The sequence below is a fragment of the Schistocerca americana genome, chromosome 5 (genome assembly GCF_021461395.2).
Source record: "Schistocerca americana isolate TAMUIC-IGC-003095 chromosome 5, iqSchAmer2.1, whole genome shotgun sequence".
Lineage (NCBI taxonomy): Eukaryota > Metazoa > Arthropoda > Insecta > Orthoptera > Acrididae > Schistocerca > Schistocerca americana.
In genome coordinates this window covers 577,334,694-577,360,000 of record NC_060123.1, presented here as the reverse complement: position 1 = coordinate 577,360,000, position 25,307 = coordinate 577,334,694, and the positions used below count along the sequence as shown (strand labels likewise).

At 38.4% G+C, this 25,307-nt stretch overlaps 1 protein-coding gene across 1 annotated transcript in view; it reads left to right on the top strand.

Moving 5' to 3' along the window:
• LOC124615661 (store-operated calcium entry regulator STIMATE-like) overlaps positions 1–24,240 on the top strand; it is a 28,188-nt gene extending 3,948 nt beyond the window's left edge. The window contains exons 2-5 of the mRNA XM_047143689.1: positions 18,100–18,244; positions 22,316–22,437; positions 22,516–22,712; positions 22,817–24,240. Of these exons, the coding sequence (XP_046999645.1) occupies positions 18,100–18,244; positions 22,316–22,437; positions 22,516–22,712; positions 22,817–23,041 (689 nt within the window). The 3' untranslated portion in view covers positions 23,042–24,240. The remainder of the gene's footprint in view (positions 1–18,099; positions 18,245–22,315; positions 22,438–22,515; positions 22,713–22,816) is intronic.
• The last annotated feature ends 1,067 nt before the right edge of the window (positions 24,241–25,307 follow it).

Here is a 25,307-nt window from a genome sequence, read left to right as displayed (position 1 = left end):
AGCAAGCAGTAAAGGAAACAAAAGAAAAACTTGGAGTGGGAATTAAAATCCACGGAGAAGAAATAAAAACTTTGAGGTTTGCCGACGACATTGTAATTCTGTCAGAGACAGTGAAGGACCTGGAAAAGCAGCTGAACAGAATGGACAATGTCTTGAAAGGAGGATATAAGATGAACATCAGCAAAAGCAAAATGAGGATAATGGAATGTAGTCAAATTAAATCAGGTGATACTGTGGGAATTAGATTAGGAAATGAGACACTTAAAGTAGTAAATGAGTTTTGCTGTTTGGGGAGTAAAATAACTCGCAGTGGTCGAAGTAGAGAGGATATAAAATGTAGACTGGCAGTGGCAAGGAAAGAGTTTCTGAAGAAGAGAAATTTGTTAACATTGAGTATAGATCTAAGTGACAGGAAATCGTTTCTGAAAGTGTTGTGTATGTAAGTGAAATGTGGACAACAAATAGTTTAGACAAGAAGAGAATAGAGGCTTTCGAAATGTGGTGCTACAGAAGGATGTTGAAGATTAGGTGGGTAGATCACATAACTAATGAGGAGGTATTGAACGGAATTGGGGAGAAGAGAGATTTGTTGTACAACTTGACTAGAAGAAGTGATCGGTTGGTAGGGCATATTCTGAGGCATCAAAGGGATCACCAATTTAGTATTGGAGGGCAGCGTGGAAGGTAAAAATCGTAGAGGGAGACCAGGAGATGAATACACTAAACAAATTCAGAAGGATGTGCATTGCAGTAGGTACTGGGAGATGAAGCTTGCACGGGATAGAGTAGCATGGAGAGCTGCATCAAACCAGTCTCTGGTCTGAAGACCACAACAACAACAGTGCAATGGAGTATCTGAGACCAGACTTTAAAAATAACTTCAGTAAAATGGGAATGGCACTCAAGTCTCCAAAAGAAGTAGCATTCATCATAAAATCTTTAAAATATAATTATTTGAGTTGGTATGATAACAAGTCAACTAAGTTAATCAAAGAGTACTCGCAGTTATTTGTGTAGTCAATCTTGTATCAGCTGGACTTTTCCAGACTGGATAAAGTATGCTGAAGTTAAGCCTCTGTCGAAGAAGGTGGATAAATAGATACCATCAAACTATCAACCAATTTCAGTTTCGCCGGCTTTGTCAAAAATGTTTGAAGATGCTGTGTTCAAGCAGTCTCCTTAAACATCTGACTGCAAGTAATATATTGTCCAAGTCACAGTTTAGATTTCTTAAGGGTTCTGATGTAGAGAAAGCTGTTTACATTTACAGTGAGACTGTACTTGATTCATTAGGTAATAAATTAGAGGCTACTGGCATTTTCTGTGACCTGTCAAAAGCCTTCAACTGTGTGAACCACAGCATTCTCTCAAGTAAATTAGAATATTATGGTGTTACTGCAATGCTGTTAAATGGTTTGAGTCTTATCTAACAGGATACAAAGGCTGTCATTCCGAAATACCTGTGCAGTAAGCAGTCAGCCTTCATCCAACTGGTAATTAATTACATGTGGTGCTCCATCTTGCGTCCATTGCTTTTTCTTGTGTACATTAATGACTTCTCATCTGTTACAGTGCCAGATGCTAAATTTATCTTGTTTGCAGATGATACAAACATTGCAATAAGTAGCAAGTCAAGTACAGATATAGAAATAGCTGCCAATAAAATTTTCACTTACATTAATAAATTGTTTAAAATTAATTAACTGTCATTAAACATTGAGAAGACCCACTATGTGCAGTTCAGAACCTGTAAGAGACTTCCTTCCTGCATGTGTATTACATATGAGGACATACAGATCGAAGAGGTTAACAGTGTTAAGTTTTTGGGATTACAACTCGATATTAAATTCAGTTGTGAAGGGCATACCACAGAATTGATTAAGTGCTTAAACAATTCTGTATTTGCAGTGGGAATGAAGTCAGGTGTAAGAGATATAAATATAAAAAAACTTGCATAGGCCTACTTTGTTTACTTTCATTCTGTCATGTACTACAGTCATATGGGATCATATTCTGGAACAACTCATCAAACCGAGCAAAACTTTTGAGGCTGCAAAAGTGTGTGATAAGAATCATTTGTGGTGTAAATTCAACACCACGATGTAGAAACATGTTCAAGGAACTTTGTATTCTAAGCACTGATTCTCATTATATTTATTCCTTAATGAAATTTGTTGCAAGTAATACATCTCTATTTTCAAGCAATAGCTCACTACATAGAATCAGTACTAGGAATAAGGACAATCTACATAAAGATATACCTTGGTCCAAAAAAGGGTCCAATATTCAGGAACACACATTTTCAATAAATTGCCACCAACCATTGAAAAATTGATTTCAGATAAAGCATGGTTTAAACAGAGTTTGAAAGACTTTTTGATAGGCAACTCCTTCTACTCTATAGATGAATATCTTAACAGATACTGTTAATCCAACTTAAGTAAATATGTCTGTTAGATTTCAGTTTTGACAGCACTTGGTCACAACAGTGAAGATTGGTAATTTTGTGTATGATAAATTTATTAATAGTGCATAACATTGTTTCATTCTGACAGCGAGTTAATTCTATAAATATTAGCTGTTCCAGTTTACCGCATTGTTGTATTCACCTGTTTCAACAATCTCCTGACAGATGATCAGGGTAGTAAATATTATATTCAAATGTTTTTGTTATACTTTCTGACATGTTCCACACACATGAGAATCGTCTCATTTTTTTGGGTCTATGGAATGAAAACTGAATCTAATCTAACCTGTCCTTTCGTATACCTTGGGCTATGCTACAGATCAGTCTGCCACCAGAACCTAGTTTCCAAGAAATTACAAAAATGTTTTGCAGTGTCCATTCTTCTTTTTGCATGTGTATAATGTCACATGCTATATCATCAGTACTTCGCAGAGTGAAGTCAACATATGGTATTGGTAGGTTCAGTTGATCTTGCTGCAACCGTGTCTCTCTTCGTTCTCAACTACATTTCCCTTTAGTCTCTTATAACTGCAGTCTTGTTGTTGCACAAGTTGTGGATAATCTTTTGCTCCCTGTGTTATGTCCTGGTACCTTCAGAATTTCAAAGCTTGTATTGCATTGAACACTAAGAACATCCTATAAATATATTGGTATTAAGTTGTAAGGTCTGTATTGTCTTGCATAGTCATACATTTCTCCAGAGACCAAATTGAGCTTCCTGTGGTTACCTTCGATCGGTTTTCCCGTGTGTGTCTGAATAATTTTTGTCAGCATTTTACAGTCGTTAGTTGTTGAACTGATGGTTCAGTGATTTTCACACCTGTCAGCAACTACTTTCTTTGGAATTGGAGTCTGGCTATATATCATCTGTCTCACATGTCAGGTGGGATATTTTGTCATGGCTGGCTCTCCCAAAGAAGTCAGTAAATGTCATCTACTCCTGGGGATTTGTTTCAACTTAGATCTCTCAGTACTTGGGCAAATTATGCTCACAGTATCCAATTTATTGACTTCAATTTCTAAGAGATGGTCTTAAAGTTTCTTTGGTTTCTACAGCCCTTCCTGTTTTTGCTTTGCCATCTGAGCTTTTAATATTCATACAGGTGCTTCTCTTTTCTCCAAAGGTCTCTCTAATTTTGCTTTAGGTGGCATTTATTATTCCTGCACTTGTGTAAGCTTCTACAGCTTTGCATTACTTCTCCAGTCATTTCTTCTTAGCAATTTCACACTTTGTCAATCTGCATTCCCTTTGCCTGCTTATCCTTAATTTCGAACCTTTCCACTATTTCTTAATCTTGAGTTTGCAACCAGTAAATTATAGACAGAGTTGATATCTGCCCTTGTAGACTGTTTTGCAGCTTAAAATCTGTTTTCAGAATCTATTGCATCATTATATAATCTATCTCGAACAATCCCATGTCTCTGAGTTTTATCCTCATATGCAACCTTCTTTCATGTTAGCAGCGGTTAATTAGTACTCTTGTTAAAATTCTTCTAACCAGCATCTGCTTTCACTCAGTTTCTCCCCATCGTTGTCGTTCTGCTATTTTACCATCTGTCTGTAATTCTTTATAATGAATTCCAGTCCCATTCCACCACCACAATTAAATTTTTGACTCCCTTGCTGGCAGAATAATTTTTTATTTCAGTGATACATTCTTTCAATCTCTTCATCTGCACATCATGTGGGCATATAAAGTTGTGCTACAACTGCTTGGTGGATGTTTGCGTTGTATCTGTCTTGCCTGTAATAATGAGTTTATTATGCTGTTCATTCCTGTTTCCTTATTCATTATTAGAACTACTCCTGTATTATCCCTATTTGATTTTGTGTTGTTAATCCTCTATTGACCTCTTCCTGCGACTGCATTTTATTGATTCCCATTATATCTAACTACACCCTGCACATTTCTGTTTTTAAATTCTCTAAGATCTTAACCTATGTTCCACACAAAGGTATATAACATTCCACATTCTGATCTGTAGAATGCCAACTATGATTTTCCTCGTGACTGGATCCTACTGATTATTAGTCTCCACTCTGTGATCCAAATGGGGAACCATTTTATCTCTGGAACTTTTTACCCAAAAGTGTGCCATCATCATTAAGACTGTCAGTAGAGCCACATGTCCTCAGAAATTTCCTCAGAAGGCAATTAACAAATTCATTTAGAGAATTTTAGATGATTCATAATCCCTAACAATAGGTTTTCTCTGATCTCCACTCTCCTACTGCGTCTTCCTTCACCTTTATGTCCACTCATCCTCATGACAAATGGGTTGCACTCATCTTAGAGTCTGAGTGATCTACACACTCTGCCAAACATCCCAAAAGATATCACTTTTTCCTCCCTGAGGAAGGAAATAAGTTTTCAAAATGAGTTATTTACAACCTGGTGCATAGTGTCAGAAGCTGTACGTATGGTATTTCTTTAGGAAATTGAATTTTGATGTAAGGAATTTGATTTACTTCTCAACATTCAAACATTTAATGTATTCTGGATGAACAGGCAAAAAGTATTATTTATTGCTTGATTACCCAATTGGATGTAAGTAACTGGAAATTAAATACCTAAGAATATGTTTTCGAGATTGTGAAGAGTGGAAGAACCACATAAAACCAGTTGTAGAAGTGGCAGATGCCAGTGTAAGATCTGCTGGAAGTGTGCTAGTGGAATGTAATTTACTTGCAAAGGAGCTGCCATAGGAAACCATTATTTGACTAAGTCTTGAGTATTGCTACTTAGTCTCTTGCTCTTATCTGGTAAGGTTCATAGAAATAACCCAAAGAAAAGCAGACCATTCAATCGTATGTTCATTTACTAAGAAGTGTTTCATGAATATGGTCAACTCGGGTGACGGACACTAGAGATAATGTGCCCTGTAGAGCAAATTGTAAGAGGATATGTTGCAAGAAGCATAAACAACATATTATTTCTTTGCATATGCAACTTGTAAAGTGACCATAAAGGTAAAACTGCAGCTCGAATGATTGATGTCCCTGCACACTATCCACAAATGGAACCGGAAGGACAGTAAATGATTTTGATGCATGAAGTACCCTCAGTCACAAACAATATGGTATTTGCAGAATAGTGTAGATCTGTTGGATTAATCATTATTTCCATTGCGTGATCTATCTGCCTCGTTCACCAAACTTTTAGCTACAGATGTCAGTAAACTATTTCTTACTGTTGTCTGCTTTAGAGGCATTATTGTAGATCTGGCATGTCAGGATAGTCACAAAGTTTTAATTAGCACCTCAAAAAATTATTGTGTAATTAACATTTCATGTGTGTGTAGGTACATGTTCTTATACACACTGAAACTTTAGTGCTACGTTATGGTCATACTTAAAACTTTGACTGTTGTGCGAGTGCGCACGTGTGTGTGTGTGTGTGTGTGTGTGTGTGTGTGTGTGTGTGTGTGTGTGTGTGTGGGCGCTTGCATCTACCTTGACCTCGGTGAAAGAAACAAATGTAAAAGAAGGAATAAAACTAAAAAGAAAAATCCAGTGCTGTTTGATTACGGGGCAATGGACTAGTTCATCATGTCACATGACTGGGATATCCATGGAACTTGCCCTGGCCTATGGCATAACAGTTGCATGCAACATGGGAAAGATGTGTAACATCTGTCAGATATTGTGGTCATGTCTTGGGAGTATGGTGCAAGGGACAGTTCATCCCTGAGATCAAGAATGCTCGGGACTTTTCATTTACCACTATCGAACTACCAAGAAAATGTCAATATGAGGAAAACTACTGCCATTAGAGATACCATCCACAGCCAACGTGTTGTAGACAGGGGTCATCGTCAATCATTGCAGATTGTAGCTATTTGTAGACAGGTCACCATTTAGTAAATCACTCTTTTGTTTGATGCTGTTGAACAGTTGTTGGTGTGTTGTCTTACATCCAGAACCACTTCCTCCCTATGGGCTGCAGAAGGAACCACCTATCATGTTAACTGCTTCTACTCCCCCACACATCAAAGGATGTAGATTATAATGCATGCAGAATGCTGCCATTGGACGCTCACAGTAAATATATGAAGACGGTATGTGTTCTTTTGGACCTGTCCGAAAGAACAGATACCATTGGTGATCTTGCAGCTCTCGAAGAATGAAATGACAATGAAATCCAGAACTTTAGCTGCTTAGTCATACCTTTTTGGGTATTGGTGTGATTTGATCAATTTTCCAGCCTTCAGGTACAGAACTTTCTGTGAGAGAGCAATTGTATATAATTGCTAAATATGGAGCTATTGCATTAGCATATTCTGAAAGGAACCTGACTGGTATACAATTTGGACCGGAGGCCTTGCCTTTATTAAGTGATTCAAGCTGCTTTGCTACACCGAGGATATCTACTTCTATGTTTCTCATCTTGGCAGTTGTTCTTGATTGGAATTCAGGAATATTTACTTCATCTTCAGGAAACATTGTTCTCGTGAAACACAACAAGCTCTTTATACTCATGAAGTAATGAGTGCTATTGATAGGGAATGTCAAATTGATTCCAGAAGGCTTTCGACACTTCCTCACAGGTCACAGTTCATAGTTGGAGACGGAAAGTCATAGAGTAAAACAGAAGTAATATCTGGTGTTCCCCAAGGTAGTGTTATAGACCCTCTATTGTTCCTGATCTATATTAACGAAATAGGAGACAATCTGAGTAGCCCTGTTAGATTGTTTGCTGATGATGCTGTCATGTACTGTCTTGTAAAGTCATCAAATGACCAAAACGAATTGCAAAATGATTTAGATATCTGTATGGTGCGAAAAGTGGCAGTTGACCCTGAATAAAGAAAAGTGTGAAGTTCTTCACATGAGTACTTAAAAGAAATCCACTAAATTTTGATTACGCGATAAGTCACACAAATCTTAAGGCTGTAAATTCAACTAAATACTTAGGGATTACAATTACAAATAACCTAAACTGCAATGATCACATAGATAATGTTGTGGGTAGAACAAACCAAAGACTGCGATTCATTGGCAGAACACTTAGAGGTGCTACAGGTCTACTAAAGAGACTGCTTACACCACGGTTGTCCACCCTATTCTGGAGTATTGCTGTGCGGTGTGGGATCCGCATCAGGTGGGACTGATGGATGACTTTGAAAAAGTTCAAAGAATGGTGGCTCGTTTTGTACTATTGTGAAATAGGGGAGATAGTGCCACAGACATGATATGTGAATTGGAGTGGAATCTTTAAAACAAAGGCCCCCCCCCGACAGGATCTTCTCATGAAATTTTGATCACCAGTTTTCTCCTCCAATTGCAAAAACATTCTGTTGGCACCCACCTACATAGGGAGACATGATCACCATGATAAAATAAGAGAAACTGGGGCTCGCACAGAAAAATTTAAGTGCTTGTTTTTCCCACGCGCTGTTTGAGAGTGCAATGTTAGAGAGACAGCGTGAAGGTGATTGATTGAACCCTCTGCCAGGCACTTTATTGTGAATGGCAGAGTAATCACGAAGATGTAGATGTAAAACGTCATCCCTAAATAGCTTTTTCTGCAACACAGACATATGATAAAGAACCATAGAAACTTTATTTCATTCGTGAAATCCCAGGTTATGCATTTTTACTGAGATGGACTTGTTCACTCACCCCAAAGTATAATTTTATCACCAACTGTAAGAAAGTGTTTTCACCACCAGTTGTGCTTATTCCTCAATATTCAGTACCAGACATCAAGCAACTGAAGTCTACTTGTATGCAGAATCTTAACTCGTTATTTTATCTCTGAAATACCTACTGGGGAGTATAATGTAATGGGCAGATTGTGTAATAACGCTACTGGGTGATGGGAGCAGTCTTAGGGTTTTCCAGGAGGGCTTGACTCTCACCTGGGATGCATTGGATTTATGTGACGGTGAGGGAGAAATAAGGTAACTCCAGAATATAGCAGTTTTGTTCGGGGTCATGTAGATTGCAGAGGAAGATTGAATGTAGCAGGTGAGGGACTCAGGCTGTAGAGAGACATGAGTGTTAATGTAACAGCTCTGTACTATTCTCTTAGGTTTGTTCAATGATATATGGGAGAGCCCTTGTGTAGGGCAAGGACTATAGTCAGCCGGTGTTATCCTGCATCTGAGCAGCAGGCATAACGAACAGCCTATGGTGTATATGTTCAGCTGGAAGAAAGCTGCTTACTCGATGAATGTGGACACTTCAGTTGCGGATGCCACAGTGGGTGGTAAACTGAACATAGCTGCACTTCTGGTGTGCGGCAGTCACCGATGTCTTGTAGGGAGGCAGATGATGAAGATACTGCCCAGAGCCAACCCCGCCACCGTTGGCTAGAGAAGTGGCTGGTGGGCTCCGGCAGCATGGAGTCAGTTGGTCGTGCGTTTGTTTCTTGACTGTGAGAAAGCAGCATTTTGCTCAGCAGGGGGTCTTGAAGTGGCAGAATATTGGCCATGTCACACGTATGCTATTCTCTGGCACAGAATAGCTCAGATGTACTAATTATGACTGTGTCAGTGGAATGTTTTTGATCTCACAGCGATAAGTGACACGCGGCAGGTGTCATAAGATAACCCTTCCATGCCGAAGATGTGTTCATCTGACCGAAGGGTTTAAATTCAGCTGTCTGGAGCTGACCATTCCATCTGACTGCGTTCCTCCTTGTTTATGAACCCTCGTAGCATGGAAGCTTCCCAAAAGGGGTGGTCAGTGTCCTGGGTAGACATTGACTCGCTGTAGTACGTTGGTGTGGAAGCAGTTGCTTAGCGGAGGGTGCTTCTATCAGCATAGGTCATTGGCTTGTGACAGTCAGTGCCCAGATCTTGGTGTCTTGTCTGCAGCACTAGGTGCTGGCTTTCATTTGTGCCATTACATTCTCTTCCTCCCAGAAAAAAACCCAGCCAACTGGATTGCCAGTTGTGAATTGGCTGAAATAGAAGCCCTGGTACATCACAGTTGCTTTTAGCCTTTGCATTCTCCATCTTGACATGCTCTTGAATAATCTTTGCACTTTGGTGTCTTCACCCCCTCCCCTCGTTTCTCTACACTCATTCCACTATCTAACAGACACAGGATCTCTAGATCCTTGTTTGCACTATTTTTTCCACCTTTTCTTTTTATTCCAGTTGTAGCTGTCATTTCACCAGATGGGAAGGGAATGAGGACCAAGGATGCATCCTGTCAGGATAAACTCACTAATCTTCCTAATTAATATTTGCATGTTAATGCAGCTAACTTTTGTCCCCAAATTCATTAGTATTAATGACACAGAGCCTCTCTATAAACCCATCACATGATAAACTTCACATCTCACACATTCTCATAGTGCATCTATTGCACACCTCTTATGTACAGGGTGGTCCATTGATTGTGACCGGGCCAAGTATCTCATGAAATAAGCGCCAAACGAAAAAACTACAAAGAACGAAACTTGCCTAGCTTGAAGCGGGAAACCAGATGGCGCTATGGTTGGCCTGCTAGATGGCGCTGCCATAGGTCAAATGGATATCAACTGCGTTTTTCTAAACAGGAACCCCCATTTTTTATTACATATTCGTGTAGTACGTAAAGAAACATGAATGTTTTAGTCAGACCACTTATTTCACTTTGTGATAGATGGTGTTGTAATAGTCACAAACATTTGGCTTACAATTTTAGACAAACAGTTGGTAACAAGTAGGTTTTTTAAATTAAAATACAGAACATAGGTATGTTTAAACATTTTATTTCGGTTGTTTCAATGTGATACATGTACCTTTGTGAACTTACCATTTCTGAGAACGCATGCTGTTGCAGCGTGATTACCTGTAAATACCACATTAATGCAATAAATGCTCAAAATGATGTTCGTCAACCTCAATGCATTTGGCAATATGTGTAACGACATTCCTCTCAACAGCGAGTAGTTCGCCTTCCGTAATATTCGCACATGCATTGACAATGTGCTGACGCATGTTGTCAGACACTGTCGGTGGATCACGATAGCAAATATCCTTCAACTTCCCCACAGAAAGAAATCCGGGGACGTCAGATCTGGTGAATGTGCGGTCCATGGTATGGTGCTTCGACGACCAATCCACCTGTCATGAAATATGCTATTCAACACCGCTTCAACCACACGCGAGCTATGTGCCGGACATCCATAATGTTGGAAGTACATCGCCATTCTGTCATGCAGTGTAACATCTTGTAGTAACATCGGTAGAATATTACGTAGGAAATCAGCATACATTGCACCATTTAGATTGCCATTGATAAAATGGGGGCCAATTATCTTTCCTCCCATAATGCCACACCATACATTAACCCGCCAAGGTCACTGATGTTCCACTTGTCGCAGCCATTGTGAGTTTTCCGTTGCCCAATAGTATATATTATGCCGGTTTACGTTAACTGCTGTTGGTGAAAAACGCTTCGTCGCTAAATATAACGCGTGCAAAAAAATCTGTCATCGCCCCGTAATTTCTCTTGTGCCCAGTGGCAGAACTGTACACGACGTTCAAAGTCATCGCCATGCAATTCCTGTTGCATATAAATATGGTACGGGTGCAGTCGATGTTGATGTAGCATTCTCAACACCAACGTTTTTGAGATTCCCAATTCTCGCGCAGTTTGTTTGCTGCAGATGTGTGGATTAGCTGCGACAGCAGCTAAAACACCTACTTGGGCATCATCATTTATTGCAGATCGTGGTTGACTTTTCACATGTGGCTGAACACTTCCTGTTTCCTTAAATAATGTAACTATCCGGCGAACAGTCCAGACACTTGGATGTCATCGTCCAGGATACAAAGCAGCATACATAGCACACGCCCGTTGGGCATTTTGATCACAATAGCCATACATCAACACGATATCGACCTTTTCCGCAATTGGTAAACGGTCCATTTTAACATGGGTAATGTACCACGAAGCAAATACCATCCTCACTGGTAGAATGTTACGTGATACCACGAACTTATACGTTTGTGACTATTACAGCACCATCTGTCACAAAGCAAAATAAGTGGTCCAACTAAAACATTCATGTTTCTTTACGTACTACACGAATATGTAATAAAAAATGGGGGTTCCTATTTAGATAAACGCAGTTGATATCCGTTTGACCTATGTCAGCACCATCTAGCGGGCCAACCATAGTGCCATCTGGTTTCCCCCTTCAAGCTATACGAGTTTCATTCTTTGTAGTTTTTTCGTTTGATGCTTATTTCATGAGATATTTGTCTCGGTCACTATCAATGGACCACCGTGTATATACTTCTTGACCGGCAGGAACTCATTTGTGTTAATCTCTACGCATACTATCCTGTTGCCTTATCACTATGACATAACAAATGAGGAAAACTATTTACAAAACAAAGGAGCCTATGGTAGCATTGCTAAGGTCGCAGTCTCAGGCGTATTGACTGGTAAGAAAATTATTATACTATGGCTCAATGAATCCATTACATCTTCATGATTAAGAATCTTGAACAAAAACTTCATCTTCATAAGAGTTAAATAATACGAATAATACATCATCATCCTCCACAATACAATGTAATCATTGCCCTAGCACATCATCGTAATACTATCACCTCATAAGAAATCGCCAATTCACCAAAAATGTAAATACATAACTCACAGGGTCACAGCTGCTTTTCAGATACCCTCCTTTGCCCTTTGTATACCTGCTCTGATACTCCATAATCGTTCTTAATGTCTGACTCATTATCCCATTATGTCAAATTTCTAGTGTGGAAAGTAATGTAGGCAGATTTTCTGCTATCGTGTTCACTGTATCTCAAGGGATCTTGGATGATTTAATTGATGACATCACAGCCACTCAAATCTGTGTGGTACCTCCGCATATTGCTGTATTAGAGCAGTTTCTTATGACGTAAAGGCAGGAAATCCTAATCATCTGAGACTGTTGCCTCTTGAACCCTTGCCTCTTAATGTTATCAGAAGATCAAAATAAATTGAGAAAAGATTTAGATAAGATATCTGTATGGTGCGAAAATTGGCAATTGACCTTAAATAAAGAAAAGTTGGAGGTCATCCAGATGAGTGCTAAAAGGAATCCATTAAACTTCGGTTACGTGATTTACACTTTACCACAACTATTTACGTCTGTCTTAAATCTGAGAGGTAACTGATATTCACTAACTATTCCTCAGTGGTCTTCAGACCACCAGATTATCCTATATCGAAGTACACAGCCTACCAAATATGTGGAATATCGCATAACAAGATACCACTGTTTTCTACGAAATTTGACACACTACATTGCTACTATTCACATTGCTATAATATACACTCTACATAACGAAAGTATCATTTAAAACATCCTTTAATGTGTTATCTATAACCACATATTTAAACTATAACCAGAACTCAGTCTCACTAAAGTCTTATTTACAAGAAAACTTTAAGGCTGTTCTGCCCTGGCTAAGCTTTTGGGGAACCCACGGTTTGCCATGCATGAGCCAAGCACGTTCTTCGCACAGGCTGGCATAATGCTCGTTTCTATGGCATACACAGCACTCCACATCATACAGTTTGTTGCATGAAGCAGTGTGTCATAGTAAACTGCACTGGCTGCATGTAACAGGAGTTAACAGTTCAGCCCCCAAGCCTTTACCAAATACTGGGTGGTTATAATTAAACTTTCCCTATTCAACACATTATAAAATGGAAACTAAGTACTGTAAGAGTACCAGACTTGGTAGCATTAATGTCAAGGACGTGGGGAAGAGAAATAATACAGACTCAGTTAAATTGAAACATTTCTAATGTGCTGCTACAGTACATCATACCATTACATACTGGTTCAACTACAAAAGAGGCTCAATATGACACTATCAGTGTTGAGAAGAGTCTTGAAAGTGCAGGATTGCGTTCTGTACAGCTGAACGAAGCATGTCTGTAGGTATGCTGGCTACTTCTCTTGATATGCTGCTCTTCAGATCAGCACATGTGTGAATGTTTCCGAGTAAACCTTATCCTTCAGCCAGCACCACAACCAGCAGTCACAGGGAGGCGATTTTAGGTGATCATGCTGGCCAAGCATTTGAAAACAGTTGGATCATAATTCAATCATTTCCAAATGTGTTTTGGAGAAGCAGGTGAACTTCGCAATGTGCGGTGGGGCCCCATCTTGCATGAAAACTGTTGAGATCAATGTGCCTCTGTAGGGTGGGTATAACACGATGACAAAGCACATCACAGTAACCTAGCTAGTCACGCTGCACGTCTTTGGTCCTTGAGTGCCAGCCTGTTCAAAAAAGAATGGGCCTATGATGAACGTAGCCATGAAGCCACACCATACGGTGACACGTTCCTGTAAAGAGGACCTTGAAGCACAGAGTTCACCTCACCCGCCAAAGGAAAATGAGCTTTGTCTGTCCATAAGATAGTCCAAGACCAGCCCTTGTCAACTTCAATCCTTACGAGAAAGTGGAGAGCGAAGTCAACACGTCGTTGTACATCATATGGTGCAAGCTGCTGTATGATAGGGATCTTGTACGGATGCCATTTGAGAATGGTTCAAAGCACCTTCCATACAGTTGACCATGTGATGTTCATCTGTCATGACACAGCACGCGCACTGCCTCACGATCAGGAATTGCATGCAGCGTTGTTTGCCATAGCAACAGTGATTTCATCAACCACCTGTGTTGCAACTGGTCACCTGCCTCTTCCCGAAACTACACCCAGTTCTCCAGTTGATTCAAACTACTTCATCACACACACAGCAGGTGGAGAAAGAGGACCCATCTGTAATCCTTTCACCCGGCAGTATTCTCTAATTGCAGCTGCAGCATTACTGTTGTTTTGATAATAGAGCTTTACCAATAATGCCTTGTTCCTTTTGTCCAAGCTCTGTCTACGGCACTGGGCACTGGTTTTGATTTGTGCATTTATAATATAGCACAGTTCTCATAATAGTGTATAATCATTCTCAACCCATCTAGATTGTGGAAGTATCACCTACAGCTTGGTCACACAGTCTAGATTTGTTATGTTCTGTACATTCAGCGAAATCTGGTTTGCAACAGGATCTTTCTACAAAGGCCTGTAAAGGTCTTCCTTGAACAGATGGTGCCAACAACTCCTAATTTATTATAGAATTAAAATAAGTAGAGTACCAGAATATCCTTGTTATTCAGCCTGCTTCCATAACACAGACATCCAATTACATAGAAATTGTTTTTAAATAAAGTTGACCAACTATATAATATTTTGCCACTGTTTGATTAGTGATCTCTTTTACCTAGGACACTCACACTGCTATCCTAACACCGTAATTACTACTGTGGCATATCCTTTTGTCCTGCAGTATAATTTGATTTCCAACACAGCATTATCGTTGATGCAGCAGCAGGTTTATCCGTTTTCGGATCTACTCAGTTCAGCCTGATCTACACAGATTGCTCCAGAGGGGAAGGAAAAAATAATAGTACCTTTGAATACCACATTATACTGAATGAAAGTAGCATTTATACAGCAGAATGGATGTCTCTACTACAAGCTCTCATCAGTATAATAATTCATGGCATCTGAGCTCTTGTATGCAGTGACTTTCTCAGTAGTGTCCATATCATCCTGATACATGACATCCAATCGTTCTTAAGTGACCTGTACAGAATAAGCATCATCCAATGACTTGCTTTGGATATGAAATCACATTGGCGTTCTGGAAATTATGGGATGCATGGGCTAGCCAGGGCAGTCTTTAAGGCAAAGCCTTTGATGTTACCAATTCCTGAAACCAATTTAAGGATGTATCTAAGATGATTTCTTCTGTGTAAATGGGAGTAAAAGTGACAAATTGTTAAAGAACAAAAAAACAATAAAGTTCTGTGAAAAGATAAAGCTGTTGTAGAAAAATGTGGACAATGGAACTGTGAAGCAGCTATATAAAGGAATTGAGTACATGTGGGAGACTGAACCAATACCATAAGATTGGGAATATTGGTTATTCTACCATTAGACTAAAGTGGGACAAGCAAGTGTAAACAGTTACCAACAGATATCTCTCCGCCCCAGTGACACACAAAATCCTTTCTGAAGTTTTGGAAAATATATTAGAAAATCCAATGGAGGAACAATTAGGAGAATACCATGAGAGTTTAGGAGAGGAAGATCATGTGTCGTGCAGGTATTAAATCTAATAATCAGATACAAGAAACTTCGAGCCCAAAATCTTTATGCATCCTTTGTTGATTTTTGAAAACCCTATGATATTAGTCAGTAGAGATACATATACAATGTCCTAGAAGAATTTGGAGCTGACAGTAAAACACTGGCAATCGTTAACCAAATAATACAACTTCCAAATTTAAAATTTTAGGTGAAATATCAAAACCTTTTGAGATGAAAACAGGTGTAAAAATATAATAAATACAATGAGAAAGTGCTGGATTAATTTTATTGCCACTTAAAAAGAATGGATGACGAGACTGACAAAAAATCTTAATCATCTTTGACAAAAATCCAAAACCAAAATTTCATTACTTGTAGAATTTAAGAAATATCTACAGGAGTTGGGAATAACAGACAGAAGAGAGGGGGTCTTGGACAGAAGAAAGAAGAGAGCAACAGAGCAAGAAAGTAGTAGTATTGGGAATCTAGAAGAGAGACTGTCATAAATTGTCTATTTCACATGGTCCTGAGTTGACCAAATTTGAATAATCACAAAATTTGAGTCAATGTCATCGCACTTCTTGAGGTGGGTCCATTGTCCTATTTCACGTTCACACTGGATGCATGCAGTTCATACATGAATATGTCTTCTGACAGGAAGATCAGCCCAAGTGTCAGTGTGGAGCAGATACAGTGGTTTGATACCTTGTTGAATACCCAGACTTATAAGTTACTGCTGGCACAACCCTTATCACAGAGCCAGCTGTGGGCACCACTACACTACTGTTGAAACCAAAGTGTTAAATTACTACAAGAAAGCAGATACTATTACTCATTTCCTTATCAGAAAATTGAGTTTAATGATAGATATGGTTGGATATGGGTCTGTATTCATGTGGTTGGGTCTCCATTTCAGATTGTCATCATATGTGATATGTGACTCAGCTATCAGAATCAGTTGGGCAGCAGTTTACAGATTAAAATACTGACCTACAACAAGGAACCTTAATTTTTCAGCTCATGATGAAAATTGACAAATGATTAAATAGCTCAAAGTTTAATCATAGGAGTAATACCTCTCCCTCTAAACCCTTTCATGGAACTTACCACAAAATGGAAGACCACGAGGAAGATTTCAGGCTGAGGTTGAAAAATTTCCATGAATAGTAAACAATAAACATTGTCCTAATGTAATGGGAGTGGACCATGTGTAATTAAGGGACCATCATAATTGCAAAAATCTCTCATGGCATTTCAGCAAGTAATAAGCCTGGACACTCGTGCTTGTGTTCTCACCATGTTTGTGTTCTCACCATGTTTGCTGGTGAATGTAGAATAAGAAAGCATGAGCAGAAAAATGGGGAAACCATAACTGTCTGATATATCATCCTCATAAATAATTGACTAAAATAATATACAGAAGAACTGAACAGAAAATTGAAGAGGTTGTAGGTTCTTTTTTTTTTCCCGCTTTCTTCGGCTGTGGGATAAACCAGCCTCCCTCTTGATTGTCAGGTGGTCCCAGTTTGTGAGTCTTAACCAAAACACCACACCTTATTGCATGTAATGATTTTTGACAAAAGTTTTGTGTTGATATGTCCTTTCATATTTGCACCTGGCAAGTCACCAAACACATGAAATAACTTAAAAAAAAGGGCGCTCTGGCCTAACTGACATTTCAGCACGAATGATGGTTGGTCAAATAATTCAACAGTGTGATGCTTTGGAGGCACCTAGCAGGAGAAGCCATCACTACCACCACAATGATCACAGAAAAATAATTGCAGTTACTTGTAGTTTTTTTTGTTTTCACATGTTCAACTCTACTAAGAGTAGGTGAACTGCTATCACACCAACATTGCTCCAGTTCCCATTGAAATTCTCGTGATGATAATTTCAATATGTTAACTAACTGGACAGATGATGACAGTGCCAGTGTGAGAATGATAAACTTCATGCTGCAACGCATCCTGGAAAGATAGGTTCAGATGTAATGTATCAAGTAAATGGCAACTTCGTATTGTGGCCATTTCTGTGTTTATATTTTGGAGGTGATAATGTAACATTTATTTGCAAAGTTCTTTCCAGTTCAGACACAGTATCACTTTTCTTTGATTTGGTTTCAAAGAGTGACAGTTGTTAGAATTTTTCTGTTGCCTGGCAAGCTAAGTTTCCTTGTTGTATCTCCTGAAAGCTGACTATTAATGTTTGAGGCATGAAATGTTTGAGCTGATGTTGGCCCAGTTATTTCTTATATTATTACTAATTGGAAAAAGAGAGACGAAGAAACACCTTCCTACATGTCACTCACGAACTCAAACTAAGCTTTGTGCTATGACTCTTGTCCAATGACTGTTAGTAAGCAGTAGTGACAGAAATTATGTATTTTCTTGTTAAAATAAGACTAATTGATATTTAACTAGTTTTAACATTTTAGAGCATAATTTTTGAAAAAAAAGAGGATTTTCTTTTTCGGTGGATTGGGTTTTCTTGTATCCTTAAAACTATTTTTCTGTTTATACAGTGAAACGGTTTTGTGAGCCACGGTATGAAAGACGCCCATGGCTTATCTGGTTCTATGATACTTCTAAACAGGGAATGGGAGCATTAGTAATACATCTTGCAAATGTGTATTTGGCAAGCACATTCCATGGTGATCCTTGCACATGGTAAGTAAGGGATCAGTATTGCATATATGTTCGGATATTCATATACAGCAATAAGTTGTTATTGGCTTATGTACTTTATTAAATTATAGATGATGAAACTTACCAAACAAAAGCGCTGGCAGGTCGATAGACACACAATTGTATGTTTGTGTTTGTTTGTGTGTCTATCGACCTGCCAGCGCTTTTGTTTGGTAAGTTTCATCATCTTTCTTTTTAGATTTATTAAATTATAGTGATTTAATAACAGTCCATGAGAAAGTACTTGTCTCCTACTTTCCAAACTTCACACAATCTCTTACATACCTTTCAGTACCAAACAACTTAGCCAACTCATATAAGCAGCTCAGTTTGTTCTGAATGGATCTAATGAAACAGCTCATGGCACAGCGATAGGACAAAGGATTTGTATTTGGCTGTGAATTTCTGCCATTCGTGTACGGTATTATGCTCTGGATCCAGTCTCTTAGCTGCTGCTCATTAACAGTGAGCAACATTGAGGAGAGTTGGTGGTGGGCAGAGATAACAAATTTTAAGGTCTCTGCTGAGAAATGTGTATTTGGAAATTAATTGGATAGATAAAAAATCTACACACCAAGCAGTGGCAGAACACATACACACAAAAGAAGGTTGTAATAAATAAGGCAAGCTTTCAGAGTCAGTGGCTCCTTGAGGCAGAAGGGTTGAAGGGGAAGGAAGAGGGATGAAATGAAAGGACTGGAGAAGTTTAAGAAAAGGGGTAGATTTCAGGAAAGTCACCCAGTACCACTGGTCGGCAGAGACTTACTGCACGGGATGAGAAGGAAATACTGATTGTTAGGGGCTGCATCAGATGAACCTTGAAAACCTGAGAGCATAATTGTAATATGTATGACAGAGATTACTGCTTAAACATCATGCGTGAGTTAATAAGAGTGAAAGGCTAAGTGCATTGAACGTAACAGAGGTGGGAGGGAGGGGGCGGTGAAAATAGGTGGGTAAGACAGTGGAAGGTGTAGAAAACTGTTCTTGCTGTTTGGCATTGACAGAAATAGGTCAAATAACACAAACTGGACTGGAATGGATTTATCAATGGTGTGGTGAAAAATATAAACACTGTTTAGAACTGTAATCAGGGAGTAAGTCTTGCTACAGAGAAACAGAGCAAAAATGGAATTCAATATGGGCTTAATTTTGAACAACGTAATTTACTAAGACTAAAGATTTTGAAGGAATCTGACAGATTAATAAGACCCTTTTTGAAGGTCAAAAGCATTTTTCCTGTGATATGCTGTTTAATTTATTGGAACAAATTGAACTTTTCCATTAACACTTATTTCATTTTACTACCCTGATTTAGTCTGTGGTCATTTTCAGATGCAGATTATGTTGATGAGGAGTCTTGTAATATTTAAAACTGACTCATGTTTTATCGGAACAGGAATTTGTTCCTATACAGAACTCCTTTTATATAAATACAATAAAAAGAACTATGAGAACACAATGCTCTCCATGTGAAACTACAGTAATTTTGTTCTGATTTAATTTTTACTTATTTGTGTACACTTTTCATGCCACATTGCAGCCACCTATTGAAACCTGGCTAGTGATGCAACATAAACAATGAAATAAAGTTCAGTTTTTTTCAGTAAATTAAACAGTCTGTGGGAGACTAAGTGGTTTTTTTCTGAAAGAAATTGAGACTGTGGACGTGAATACGAGGTAAATCACACTTGTTTTAAAAATAAATTAAAGATTATCTGTGGAAACTATTCGTGTGTGTGCACTAATTTTTACACAGTTTGATGAAGTAGTCGAAGATTTCTATAGAGTTAATGACACACAAATGAAAACAAATTCCACTAAAGACAATAGTGAGGGATTTTAATGCAAAAGTAAGACCAGAATTAAAGATTTTTCAGTGGGAAACTTTGGATATCAGACTGTCCAGACAGATTGTGACCTCCTGTCAGCAGCACGAAAAACCACCTTTTGCAGCACAGATCTCTGTGAGACGTGCAGGAAGTGTGTCAGTGAAGTTCTGGAAGGTACCGACAGGGTTGTTAAGTGTTGCTGACTCCAGTTCCATGGCCAGCTGCACTAGGTTTTCTCAGTTGAGGAACCATGGCAAGAACAGCCTGATTGAGGTGGTCTCACAGATTCTCGATTGCATGTAAATCTTGGGAATGTGATGGCCAGTGGAGTACAATAAACACATCCTTGTGCTCTTTGAATCACAATGTACACTGTGAGCTGTGTGACAAATTGCATTGTCCTGCTGGTAGATGCCATTGTGCCGAGGAAAAACGGACTGCATGTGGGGGTGGACATGGTCTGGGAGGATAGGCGCATATATATTGATCTGTTGTGCCTTTCAGAATGACGAGGTCACCCAGCGAATGCCACAGAAATATTCTCCAGACCATAATGCTCCCTCCTTGTTTGCTTTCAGACATTTCATGGTGCACATGCCAAAGGCCATATGTCTTTTGGGCAAAAGTTTGATTCACCTGAAAAGACCACCTGTCACCACTTAGTGGATGTCAGTTGTGGTATTGGCAAGCAAATTCCAGTCTTTGTTGCCGGTGAACAGTAGTCAGCATGGGTCATGAACCTGGCGCCTGCTGCAGAGGCAGCAATGTTCACCAAATTGTCATTGAGGAGATACTGATGGTAGCCCCCTAGATTCCTCTGGGTGGTCAGTTTCTCAACCGTTGAACATCTGTTGGCCCATACACATCTCTGCAGCTGTCATTCACCCTCGTCATCTGTGGACTGTGGTGCACCGCAGTTGCCCCAGCACCGGTTATGGATAGTACCATTTTGTCTTGCATGGTATATTTTGATGACAGTGCCATACAAACAATTTAAAACCTCAGCCATTTCAGAACTGCTTACACTCTTGACCTGAAAGCTAACGATTGTTCTTTTAGGCATAAGCTAAATCATTCTGTTTTAGCATTATGATGACAAATGGACTGTTTTCTGCACCCGTCCTGCCCTGCAGGCTTTATATACCCTCCACTGCTAGTGCTGCCACCTGGCACCTGTGAGCGGTTATTGCACATTGACGTCGAACATATGTGGTGGTCACATTAATGTCACTGCTCAGTGTATTTTGGTCTGTATATTGGTAATAAAAAAGTATCAAAGGTTGAAGGTTTATAAGGAATGTATTCTGTCTTTTCAACAGTTAAGGAATTGACAGTTGGATTCAGACATGGCAACACTTTTCATGAACATGGTACAGATGAAAGGCATTCCTAAACTGTGGTCACAGATGAAAACATGTAAAGTGCACAGTATTGTAGAGGGAAATGTATGTCCTTAAAATAATTTTTTAACTATTGGTACATTATCTCAGTCCTTTGATTCTGCATTATCTTAGGGCTAGTGTAGTTTATGGAAACAGAAAACTGTCTTCTTTTTACTAATTGTTAAAATGAGGACAGCTGTAGCAGATTATTCAACAAATGCTAATGATAGATAGTTTGTACATTTGACTTTCAAAGCTTGGTGTAGTTGTTGTGCCATATTAGTGATATCAAGAACTTAAATAAACATTCTCTGAAAAGTCAGTATTTTTTTCTTTTATTCTTCAATACTTTAATATTATTCAGACTAGAAAATGAGTTGCCAATTTTAGTTAACAGCTTTGTTTTTTATCATCTTCAGTCAATGACTGGTTTGATGCAGCACTGTGATTTTTTAAATCTCTGTAAATCTAATACAACCTACATTTATTTGAACCTGCCTGCTGTATTCAAGCCTTTATCATCTCCAGTTTTTACCCTTACCCTTCCTTCCCTTGGCATATTAATTATTCCATAATATCTTAGCTTGTGTGATACCAATGTATTTCATCTTTTAGGCAAATTGTCCTGTGAAACTCTTATTCCCCCAGCTCAGTTCAGTAAATCTTCATTTGTTATGCAGTCTACCCTTGTACTCTTCAGCATTCTTGCTAAACACATTTTCATTCTCTTTTTGTCTTTCAGGATTACCAGTTATAGTGTCATACAAGTTTTGTTTAGTGGTAATGTAACAGATTGTATCTATAGAAGGTGACAGTATTAATCTGAGTTTGTATTTCAGGTACATAATTAATTTTCTCTTGGACTCCTCTGTTGGGCTGCTTATAATTTATATAGGCATTCGGCTGTCACAGTATCTATCAAAAGTAAACAAGTGGGAAGCTATTAACTTTGGTGAATATGGTAAGTTGACTTATCCTTTGTCTAAAGATTAACCTTCTAAGCTCTAATTTCATCATTATAACAACATTTTGTTTGCAGGCAAACCCCCATCTGTTAATGCCTGGTTAGCGCAGTGTTGCTTGTATGTACTGTTGATGATCATAGTAAAGGCATGTATTACTTTGCTGATCCAGTTTGGCTTCTGGAACAGTGTAAGGGATTTCATACTTTCACCAATAACAAATCCGAAGGTGGAGCTGGCCTTAGTGATATTTATCATTCCCTTTTTTGTAAACGTAAGTATTATTCAAAATTTTTCTTGTATTTATTACATGAACAAGTGAAATTAATAAAATTGCTTCATGTGACTTAGTATGTATATAAATTTTCATCATTACAGGCATTGATATTCTGGGTCACAGACAATTTTCTTATGAGACATACTCATTTTAAAAGCTACAAGAGTGATAAGGGTCTTCTTGAGAAGGTAAAGATAAGATACAGAAAACTGAAAAGGGCAAAACGAGATGATTCAGAATCTGATGTTCTGCTGTCTGCAGATGAAGAGCTCTTGGGAGCTAATGAATGTCTCCAACAACGTTTACCAAATGCTACAATCACCTAGTGTTGGATTGGAAATTTCTAACAAAAATATGAGACTAATTCTCTGAATTCCACAATCGCATTCTCTTTGGAAGGAGTTGCGAGTATTAGACTGACAAATCATATGGAATATTTTATACCAAATAACTATACTAATAACCAGTTTTGTAAATTGGTGGCTCTTTTAATGAGTTAAACAGTATATTTTTTCAATGTTCCTTTCATTAGAGGATGAGGTCTGCAGTACATTCAACTGTTTTGTAGTAATGACAATATATAGCAATACTGTCCTGCAAGATCTTATGAGATTCATAAAATATGTGCTTTATAATATGTGATATGTTCATTGTAGTTTCGCAGGCTCAGATAATGAATTGTGTACATTTTATAGTCTTATTTATTTTCTTATTTATTACCATTAATTGATATTTTACATAGGCCTGTTTGAGAAGGCCTAATGTGTAGAGTCTCAGAGTATGAGTGTCATTTTTCTTTGTTTCGTCTGTGTACAATTTACAAACAAAATACAATATGTTTTTTATATATTGTCTTTGGAAATGCATTTCAGATCATGTTCAGTTTGTGTAATTATCTACAGAAGTTCCTCCTGTATTCCTTTGTAGCTTTATTGGAGTGTTGAAATTGTGTAATTTTACAATTTTGCAAGTGTATACTCTCATCAGAATCGTTTACTACTGTCACAGCTGCCTCTATGATTTCTAAAAATGTCTAGATAAAAATAATTTTTGTGGGCCGTCCAGTCTATTTTCAAGATCAACATTTGTTGTTGGATAAATTTTATCAAGCCTGAGTAATACTGTAATTCTAGTATGGATAAATTTGACTGATTCTGTGCTATATTATAGCCGTCCATGTATCAATGCATTGAGGCAGGTTTTATTCTCTACCACATTTGTGTGCGCAAATGTGACATATTTTGTAGAGAGTAGTCTGCTCAATGAATTTACTAACTGCAGGTGTCATTCATTTCATTTATGATTTCGTTATGATATTTAACAAACATAAAATGACATAAATGAAAGTAGCTGTGGAGCAATAAGAGTACATGGAAATTTTGCTGTAGAGTAAATTTATAAATTTTGTGTTTGATGAGAAAGTTATTTTGTTCTGATGAGAATACTGTTGAAACTGTGATTCAAGAAGAATCATTTTAATAAATTACATATTACATGGAAATAAATGAGGCAATGCCAATACAGATATCTGTGAAGTAATTTCTCCATGAAAAATTTTCCCAAAATTTCTTTTATTATTGACTTACTATTAATTTTAATTGACAAACCTCCTTGAGCATAAGTCATCTTTATTTCTGTCTGAATTAAACAAGCAAATATTTATGGACAGTGTAATATAATATTCCAGTGCCGTGTTAATTCTTTTCAGTTCACAGAAAAGAAATAAATACTATCTATGATTTTTTGTAGTTGCCGTGGTTTATTGCATGACGGAAATATTTCGAGAAAATTGCAAGGAATGTAGCATGGAAATGAATCTTAACTCCTGGTTTTGAATGGTTCTTTGATATTGCAGGTAACAAACCAGTCGTATGCTTTTTCAACAAATAAAACACAAGGAGACTGAAATGGTGCACTGCTATTAGGCACATTATCTGCTGCTAAAGATAGCCGTATCATGGCCACCTTTACATAGTGCACCTTTGGGTGTTAAGTATGTAATGAACTGAATAGAGTAAGAATTCCCCACATTTGCTTGTTTATTTTATATTCATTGCCACTACAATGACATACCTTTTGTGACTATGCCAATACATGCTCATTACACACGCAATTTCAGTGTGTGCACCTCCATACAGTTCGCAGGTTCACTTGTAGAGGCCATCTGGGTTGGTGCGCACCAAAGGAACGGCATTATTTAAGCAACTGCATATGAGTGCTCAACCTATTTACGGTGTATTACTGTTGTCCAGTCAATGTGTTCTGTGCTAAGCACCACCTCTCATGTGTTGCTCTATGAAGTACTACGCCGGCTGGCGTGGCCGAGCGGTTCTAGGCGCTACAGTCTGGAACCGCGCGACCACTACAGTCGCAGGTTCGAATCCTGCCTCGGGCATGGATGTGTGTGATGTCCTTAGGTTAGTTAGGTTTAAGTAGTTCTAAGTTCTAGGGGACTGATGACCTCAAAAGTTAAGTCCCATAGTGCTCAGAGCCATTTTATAAAGTACTATGTTCCATAAATCGTGTTTGTTCTTGCTACAGCACATGTACTGCAGTATTATTGCACAGAATATTGCACATCATTTCCGTGCA